The sequence below is a fragment of the Bufo gargarizans genome, chromosome 8 (genome assembly GCF_014858855.1).
Source record: "Bufo gargarizans isolate SCDJY-AF-19 chromosome 8, ASM1485885v1, whole genome shotgun sequence".
Classification (NCBI taxonomy): Eukaryota; Metazoa; Chordata; class Amphibia; order Anura; family Bufonidae; genus Bufo; species Bufo gargarizans.
This window is the reverse complement of record NC_058087.1, coordinates 198,043,630-198,053,790: the sequence shown is the minus strand read 5'-3', so window position 1 is coordinate 198,053,790 and position 10,161 is coordinate 198,043,630. Positions and strand designations below refer to the sequence as shown.

At 45.2% G+C, this 10,161-nt stretch overlaps 1 protein-coding gene across 1 annotated transcript in view; it reads right to left on the bottom strand.

Annotated features, from left to right (window-relative positions):
- Positions 1-8,597: 8,597 nt before the first annotated feature.
- Positions 8,598-10,161, bottom strand: part of LOC122945562 (serine protease 33-like) — a 30,000-nt gene continuing 28,436 nt past the window's right edge. Inside the window, exon 5 of the mRNA XM_044304627.1 lies at positions 8,598-8,837. Coding sequence (XP_044160562.1) covers positions 8,598-8,837 — 240 coding nt within the window. The remainder of the gene's footprint in view (positions 8,838-10,161) is intronic.

The window sequence follows — 10,161 nt, the reverse complement described above, 5'->3', positions numbered from 1 at the left end:
TAAGTTGCATGACCGAGCGATAAACGGTGAAAGTAGTGTAGTGCCGAAGTGTAAAAAGTGCTCTGGTCATGAAGGGGGTTTCACCTAGCGGGGCTGAAGTGGTTAAAAGGACTTTTGGGTCTTTGAAACGTTTTTCAACTAAATAGATTGCGATCACACTTCCTACACTCTCTGTCCCTTCCTAAGCGCAGCTTTGCCTGACTAATAATGAGCCGAACACGCGACATCGGGTGCTATATAGCACCCGATCACGTGTTTCGGCCAGCCAATCACTGTTATGCCAGTAACAAACAAGGCTACGGCATTACAGTGAGGGCAGTACTTACCTGCACGTTTGTTAGCTGCATAGCAGCCAAGAAACGTGCGGGGAGGAGACTCGAGCATGGAGCTCGAGCACATGTGATATTCGGCCGAGTACCGCCATGTGCCGAGCATAGCGATGCTCGAGCCAAACAGCAGTTCAGCCGAGCAAGCTCGCTCAACACTATCTGGAATACATCTGCTAAATGCTGTAAATGCTCTTCATAAGTCTTGGACTAGACCATCATACAAGTACAGCAATACGGATTCAAAGTTTTTGTGCCCAAGACATCTTTCTATGAGTCTCTGGAATGTCCCAGGGGCGTTACACAGTCCAAATGGCATGTAGTTGAACTTGAACAGACCCATTGGGGTAGTGAAGGCTGTTTTCTCCTTATCTTCAGGTGCCATGGGGACTTGCCAATAGCCATTGGTTAGATCCAGGGTTGAGAAATAAGCAGTCCTTGTGTCAAATGTTGTTAATTTGGCGATAATCCACACAGAAACGGATGGTTCCATCCTTCTTCTTTACCAGGACCAAAGGGGCAGCCCAGGGGCTGTGACTATCCTGGATGACATTAGCTGTTTTCATGTCCTGAACCATCTTCTTTACCTGCTGGTATAGGGCAGGAGGCAATGGCCTATATCTTTATTTGATTGGAGGTTGAGTGCCAGTGGGAATAGTGTGTTTTATTAAGCTCGTCTGACCATAGTCCAAGGGGTGTTTACTGAAGACTTGGTAGTGGTCCAACACACCTTTGAGTTGTTCAGCAGAGGTGGTGGCATCTCCGATGTGAAGCTCGGCCCACCAAGGTTGGTCAGACAGATTTTTGGCTGCATCCGCTGTTTGAAGCAATTGCTGTGCCTCAGCAGTAGGGGAATCCAGGACGTCTTGTAGACGGACATGACGTAGACTCGCCACTGGATAATATTTCTTTAGTTCCACAGTTTCATCATTTAGATTGAACAAGCAGATGGGTACTCTTCCACGCGACACAGTGACCAGGCTTCTGGCTACTCGGACAAGAGGGCGATTCTGTTATTGTAGGGGCTCCACGAGGGCCTGGTAATCCTGACCTCGGACCCCGATGCAAGCTTGGCACCATAGCAGGGTCTCTGCTCCAGGTTGAAGTCTAATAGATTGAGCATCGTTGATGCGAACGCGGCAGATTTCTCAGTTAATGAATTTTTGTTGAGCAGTTAGCACTTGGAGGGTCTGGCTGATGACACTGGGTGCCGTTAGTAGGGTTTTCTGCAAGGCTTCTTGCACTTCAGTGTAACAGTTCCCGATTACATTCATCCCAAGGACAATGGGTTCTTCATCGTCATCTGGAACTTGAATCACAACTACTCCCTGGTGTAGGAGTTCGGTATCTTTGATCCGTATGGTGGGTTCCAATAACCTAGGATGGGTACCGTTTGGCCGTTAGTAGCTCTGATGTGGATCCAGGATTTCGTGGGTCAATTGGGCTCCTTTCCGGCATATTTCGAATGCTGATCGGCGAATGGTAGTTACTTGAGATCCGGTGTCGTTCAAAGCAGTAAAATTAACAATACAAAAAAAATATACATAACATTTTCCACCCCCATTTGCTCACCTGTGACAGGCCGGATGCCACCATCTTGCTTGAAGATCTCGGCCGAAATCCTGTGCGGCGCAAGATTACATCATCACGCCGGCTGGCATGTTGACGTATATGACGTCATCACGCCAGCCAGGATGATGATGTTATCTCGCGCCGCTCAGGATTTCGGCCGAGATCTTCAAGCAAGATGGAGGCTGGCGGCCCATTGCGAGCAAATGGAGGAGGTAAGTTTAAATATTTTAGTTTTTTATACTATTTCAGGTTAAATCGATTCGCTGACACGAAGCACAGGGAAATTCAGCTTCTAGGCGAACTGAATTTATCCTAAAATTCAAATTGAATTCCACTTCGTGGTATTTGATTCGGTCATCTCTAAATTCAGTGTCTGCCTCTTTTAACCTTTCTGTTTGATATTTTTAATCAACCTTTATCTTTCTCTTCTGTCGACATTTTCCAAGGTAAAGTTATCTGAGATGTTGAGATTTCTCAGTCTTTGTCGCAGAAATAGTCACTTTCCCTTATGTTGTAATGGTTTTGAGATCTCCTTTAATACAATACATGCCTCTCGTTAGACTTGTTAGTGTGTACACAAGATCGGAGGAGTGGAAGAACCTTCATGATTCTCCCTTGTTTAACTGGAGTCACTAAATCAGTTATTGAGTGGAGAGCTTCAATCTGAGTGTGACTCAAGTCTGGTTATGAAAGCAAGAGTGAGGAATGATGCCTTGCTCAGGTAGACATACAGTATAACCATAGAAACTGAACATAGAAACAAGAAATGAATTGTGTATGAGGAACCCGTGTATGAGCACTTACTGGGACTAAGGTCTCCTCTTCTTCATCCAATCAGATAAAGCCTGAGCTTTCTTCTCCTTCCATCTCTAGAATATTGGCTTTGCATTTCTAGCTATGCTCTGGTGACCTGGGATTCCAGCTCACTTTCTATCACAGCTACTATAGCATCCTGAAGATGTGGGACAGATAATCCTAACACACCTGTAGTCTTCAAAACCATTGTTTCCAGAAGCTGATTTAACTTTTCTGGACCGGAATCCTGTATTGCCCAGAAGACCTATTATTTCTGGTCTGATTTGAGTGGAAATCAGCCGTTCATCCAAAAATCCCTTCTAATTTTCTCTTTACTCATAGTTGATGTTTAGATGTTTGTTCCAACACCTTCTTCCATCTGGATGTTGTTTACACTACATATTTTTAAAAGGAGTCAGTCAGCAGGTTTGACCATGCTAAACTGCTGACAGCAGTAGACTAGGGACCTGGGGACAACACCCAACAACATACTTTTTGTGGAGCTTTTCTCATCAGGATAGTGTGGAATATGAACTTTTATTCTGCCAGGTTCTTCTCTTGCAAGTTTACAGTGAAGAGTTCTTTGCATTGATCTACTTTGCAGTCCCTCACCTCCATGCTGAGGTGACAGCTGTAACATCCAACCAGAAGACCAGCACACGCTGTCACCCTAGGGGCTATGAAGCAGCTGGAGGCAGAGAAACTCTACAGTGAAGCTCACACACTGATGAAAGAAAAGCTCCACAAAAAATGTCTGTTGTGCTCTCCTCCAGCCCCAACCTAGAGCTGTCAGATGTTTAGCATGGTGAGAACTGCTTACAGATCCTCTTTAAAGTAATATTTCAGTCTGACATATTAAATGTCCTATGGTCATAAATATACTGTATAATTCTTCTGACATCCTAGCATACAATCAGCACACAAATAAGTGTTTGCTGATTTGCCGGGTGATCACGCAGAAGAACTTTCATAGGAACTTTGTTCACCTGATCATCAACCCATCTAAAAGGGCCTTTCAGACATGTCAGGGATTTAATCTATTACTTAATTTCATATACTTCTTTAAACTTAACTAGTATACAAAAAGCAAACAAACCACGATTAGAGTGGACTCAGGAGTTCGGGAGGTTAGAGGAAAGCTCACCCTAACGTTATCGGGAACCTGTCCCTTAGAATGGCCATGTGGAGGGCTCTAGAATTGATTGTAGTAGCTCCTGATCTGACCCTAACATACAGAGGTGCTCCCTCAAGCACTGGACCCTGACCGTGGTATTAGATTGGGGTGATCGCCTCACAAGGGCGACTCCAGGTACCACATTACCTACTACTCGAACCTCTCAATGTGCTCTTGAGCTACTCCAATGGGTTTTTCTCTTGTCATGGAGAAAAGGATGGAAAAAATGCTTGGACAATGTCTGGACGATTGCACTCAGTGGACGCTGCCATTACTGACAAGCCTTATAGGGTTTGTCCAGCCCCTAATATTGATGACCTATCCTCAGGATAGGTCATCAATATCTGATCGGCGGGTTCCGACACCTGGGACCCACCTGATCAGCTAATAATGGCCTATTCTTGAGGATAGGTAACCACTTTCGAAACCCTGGACAACCCCTTTAGCTCTTAGGTTAGGCACAGATGAGCTTCGGGTGGATTGTGATTTCCCAGTCTGGACTCTGCTTCTGCATTATAATGATTTACAATGCGTGTGTTTTCCTCCAGACCTCTTCTGTGTTGAATGGCACTGACATAATCTTGTCAGTACAAATCAGTATAGTGGAAGTCGGGCAGAGGGACACACGGCATTATAAATTATTATAACGTCATGAGCAGAGGGAGCACCACCAATGAGGCAAGAGGGGGCAGTGGAAGGCCATGGGGAATTAGCACTTTCCTTGTGGTGAAGGGGTTAGGTTAAGACATTGGCATGGGGAGGCCGTTTCAGTTTTCGCCTCAGTCAGCCGAAAGGCTAGGTGCACCCCTGTTAATGAGGTCCGTCACAGGAGCAGAGTCCAGACATGGTTTTGTAAATTTTTCGATTTGTCTAATGTGTTTTAGACTGAAAATCACCCGCCTTATCGCATCCATCCACAGTTTCGTTATAGACTGGAATATCCTTTACCATTTTCGGTAATTGATTATAGTTTTGTTAATATTGAATGCAGCTGCCCGCTCAGGTCATTTTCTCCTTCTAATGTCCTCATCTTTTGCATTATAAGGCAGGGATCAGCAAGCCTCGGCACTCCAGGTGTGGTGAAACTATGACTCCCAGTATGCACACTTCCTTGGCTGTTCTCAGAACTCCCATAGAAGTGAATGGATCATGCTGGGAGTTGTAGTTCACAACAGCTGGAGTGCTGGAGGTTGCTAACCCCTGTTATAAGGACTGGTATCTGTAACACAGGACACATCACTCATATCTTGCCACCTTATCTTATTATAGTGAATCTGTGTAATATTGCGGACTTAGCCTGACAATCAATGCGTCCTTGACTCAGTTTGACATCCGAGGACATGTATGGCAGATGTCTGCACTTTAAAGATAGTGTCCCCTTCTGGGAGGAGTAAGCACCATTTTAAAACAGCAGGCACCAGGAACTAAGGTCTGCGATTGGCGATAATGCTGATCGCAGACATTTAACCTCTTAGTTGCCTTTGTTCATTGTGACTACAGTATCTGTGGCAGCTCTTTCTGGAAGCGCTGCTCTGACAGGGTGATAAAGGCTCCTCCATGTGGTGATTGGGGGAGCCATAAGCTGTTCATTACCTTCAGCAGCCTCAGTCCCTCCGATGGATCCAAAGCTGCGCAGCTATGTTCCTGCTCAGGCTCTGCCAGTGGCATGGTTCAATAGGAACATAGCACAACTGCCATAGACTGCAATGCTAGTGCACTGGAGACTGTGGCAGAAGCGATCTGAGGATTGGTTGCTCAAGTTGCCTAGGGGAACTTTTAAAATGTGTAAAAATAAGAAAAAAAAAGGTTTTAAAATATAAAAATAAAAAAATGTAATAATTCAAATCACCTCCCTTTCCCCATAAAAAAATAAAAAATCATAGGCATCTCTACAGCACAGAATGCCAGGAGCATTAAAATATTCATTTGTTTATCCCGTACGGTGAATGCTGTAATGGAAAAAATATGGCTGATTCATCGACTGTCACTTCACCTCCCCCAGAAAATTAAATAAAAAGTGAACAAAAAGTCATACACACCCCAAAATGGTATAACAGAAAACTGCAGGTCATCCCTAAAAAAATGAGCCCTGACACGGCTCCATAAATATAACAAAAGTTATCAGGGTCAGAATATGGCAATGAGAAGAAAAAAATGTTTTTATTCCAGCTTTTTCTAAGTATTAAAACACAAGAAAACTACATAAATGTGGTTATCGCTGTCGTCATACTGACCCGGAAGATGAAGGGCATGGGTCAGTTTTACTGCATAAGAAACTGTTAAAACAAAACCCATAAAACTGTGACAGAATTGATTTTTATTCCAATTCCATCCCATTTGGAATTTCCTGCAGATTTCCACTACATTATATGCAATATTAAATGCTGCAATTGAAAAGTACAACTTGTCCAGTAAAACGCAAAATTCTCATATGGCTAATAGTGAAAAAACAAAAAAAAAGTGGAAACGCAAAACTGAAAGGTTTGCAGTACTGAAGGGTTAAACACTGATTTCTACATTCGCTCGCTCGCTCAGCGGTGGCATCTTCTTTCCTTCTCTGGGCGGCTTCCTGTGCCTTAGGGCTGATTGCTCACAGGCTGACTGTCTATGGTAAGTCTCTGGACGTGGAACATGTACGGGTTGTGATAAAACGGATCCTAGTTGTTTCTTATTCACATTTCCTGATCCTGAGAATTTATTGTTTTTGATACATTTCCCCCATTGTAAGAAAAAAAAGCACAATTTCAGGAAGCACATGTCCTGGCTGGCTCGCCAAATGGGGACGTTTAATTCAGAATGTCTTTCTTCTGATGTAAGAGATGTGGAAAGGTGGGCACGGGCAAAAATGAAGAGTCCTCCATGTAGGATAAAAGTAAGAATGTTTAATGGATACAAAAACGTTACAAAATGTAAAGAAAACGTCACAAACTGTGTGTCTGGAAAGTATAAGCCGTGACCCCTGGGATGTGAATGGTAGCATATCCCACCTCAACCTTGTGAATCACTGATGTCCCACCTACAAGAATAGTGATAGAACGCTCTGTCCCGCCGGCCACCGTGTGGGAATTATGGTGCAGAGGCTTCAGAAATATCCTATCCAGAAGATTCAGTAGAACTTGTAACTTCTTCATTTACCTCTCTGCACTTTCAGGGTTTAGGAGTCCAGTGGGCGGTCCCAATCACAATCATAGGGAGAAAGCAGTCAATCCCTGATAGGACCGCCCACTGGACTCCTAACTAGGGTCGAGCGAAGCATTCAAGCTGAAATTTGGTCTTTAGTTTAGGAAAACTTCCATTCGCAACTAATCCAAATTTTCCCACGTTTTGTGGCAACAAATCAGGTTTTCTTAACATCGAGGCTGCATGTGTTAAAAACTGAAAGTAAGAAGCCCGGGGAACTGCATTATCACCCATAATTCCGTGCAGCCCACCAATCCGCAGATTGCCATCTACTGTGATGTCACAGCCCTATAAACCCTCCTCCCGCGCGCTCTCCGCCTTTGTCCTGCGAGCTGAGAATAGTGAGAGACGTGGAGAGCGCTCATGCGCTAGGTACAGTGTTGCTGCAATAACCCACCGGCCATGGCTGGTGTTCGCTGCACTTTGACTTGAGAACTATTGAACTAACACGCTCTTAGAATGAATCCTGACAGTCTAGTTCAATGATACGCAAAGACTGAGCGCCGCAGCGCCCCCTATAGTTCAGACCCACTGTATGGCGGTGAATGTAGAGAGAGCTGAAAAGCAGTGCAGCCCCGATACCAGCGCAAGGAGCCGGAGCCCACACTGTCCACTGCCTCTCCCGCGCGGGCTGTGTCCAAGCAGTGGAATTTCAGAGGGTTTTTTATTGTTATTATTAATTTTTTATTGTATTTTTCTACTTTTCTAGTAGTAGGAACTCTAAAGCAGTTGGTAGGGCAGTGAATGATCCTGCTGGAGCTGCGGAATCGTCCCTGTCTCGTGTCCATCATGTCTAATCTTTGTCAGGAATGTGCACTGGATGAGTTAGGTCACTTAGAAGATCGTTTCCGACCCATCACTACAGCACACAGGGCGACAGGGGCTGCTGCGTACACGCTCCGGTTCCCCCGATCCCTGCCGATCGCGGACATCGGTGCACACACCTGGTGGCGATGGCGCCTGCTGCATGCACCAGTGGGCGCAATTTTTAAATGCCTGGTTGCCAATGCAAATTTACTGTTGGCGGTCTGGAAAAGGTCAAGTAACAAGCCTGACATTAGGCCACTAATTGGGATGAACACCATTAGGCAGAGGGTGCTGGGTATACACGGGTTATTGCGAATCGTGACAAATTAAATTGTAACAAAACAAACTTATTGGCGAACTTTGGCGATTCTGCCGAATCAAACTTTTCTAAACTTCGCTCATCTCTTCTCCTAACCCCAGAATGAAAAGAGATGTAAATAGAGAAATGACGAGTTCTACTGAATCTTTTCCCACAAAGCTATATATGAGTCCGCTCCGCTCCTCCTGCTCTATAACCTGCTGCCTTCAGCTCAGACACCATCTTCAATGTGACAGGCGACATCCCGGGGCCACCATGTGCAATGTGATCTGTAGGTGCCAGGCACTTTGTATTGCCACAATTTTCACACAACAGCATAAATAACAATCTGGTTTTGCAAAAATTGTGGCAACATCACAACATGTAAATGAGCAGCACCCAGTGAGAATAGTCAGGGGTAACGCGGCTTCTAATATGGGGTCACTTAGGGCAGTACCGCCTGTATAGGCAGCCCTGTGTGCAGCAGTAGACAGAAGATCAACAGCAATGCTGATGCAGAAAACACGGATGAGGACGCGTGCAAGGAGATCCAGTCGTAGTAATGAGGAACATAGGTGTAAACTCCAGGCCGGTTGGCAAGGGCGCAGCCATCTCCCCAACTTACAATGCCAGCTTGATACCAAACCCCACTGACTTCACAGACCAGGGGTCCTCCAGAGTCGCCCTGAAACACATAATGAAAGTCCAACAATTGATTTGATCAGGAAATCACTAAATCATTGCAATATCGTAGGTGGGAGATATGGTCGTGTTCGCGGAGGGGCCACATGGAGCTAGTGGGCCACAGCATATAGGCATCCTTATATACTTCACCACAGGGGTTCACCACAGCCTTCTAATTCAGGACTTGCAGTATTGTACGGATGTGACAGAACCTTAAAGGCACCGTGATAACACGTCCCTGTTATCTCCTGACGAAAGCCATTGAAGAATCAATGAATATATTCTTGCTTAAAGCTTATATTACACGGACAGATAATCTTTCAGATCATTACTACCAAACGTTCGCAGTAACGCCCGTTAGTGATGATCTGGCAGTGTAATACTGCCACTGATTGGAGTTTTTCAACAGGTCTAAAAATCCTTGTTTACCTGCAGCAGATTGTGCTGTGTAATCCCGATCTGCTGCCGGCAAACAACGAGTCAGTATGGGGAGGAGCGATGGCATAACGATCACTGCTCCCCATACTGTGGAGGAGATCGCTGCATGTAACAGCAGCAGTCTACTTCTCTAACGAGCTGGCGATTGCTGGGAAGGAACGCTTCCCTCCTGATGTGAGATGGCGAAACGCCTCTCATTGTGTGAACACTGTGTTTGTGTAATAGAAGTTAAATGATCTGGACTGACATTCTGCTGTTTGGCCACAAGAGGTCGCTGTTTCCTAAGCACAGCTGCAGACTGCATTTCTATGTTCTGAGAGGTTAAAGGGGTTGTTTCACCTCAGTAATCACCATTTAATCACTTCCTTGTAGTCCTAGGATGGTTTCTGTAATATAGATTCATTTTCCAATTTGCCCCTCTGACCTCTTATTCCTCTTTATAGTGCCCCAAATTCCATGCTCATTTCTAGGGGTTACGGCCACCACTGTAATGTAAGCAGTGGTTGGCCGCGCAGATGCACAGAAACCCTATCGGCCGGCTGATCTGTTCCTTCCACAGTCACCAGCTTACAAGAAGCAGACCCGGGTCGGTAGGACTAATCGTGCACACATCTCATACAATTTTGGCGTTTAGGATCCTAGAGACTGAGACCAGGCCTGTAGTTAGTTAGATAGTTGTGTTGATCGAGAATGCTCAGCCGAACACCAGTTCGGCCGAATACTGCATGTGCTCGAGCGCAATACTTGAGTCTGCTACACAGCCAATAAACATGCTGTTAAGTACTGCCCTTCGCTGTAATGCCTTAGCCATGTTGGTTACTGGCATTACAGTGATTGGCTGGCCGGAACGCATCATCGGTAGTGTTGATCGAGCACCATAGTGCTCG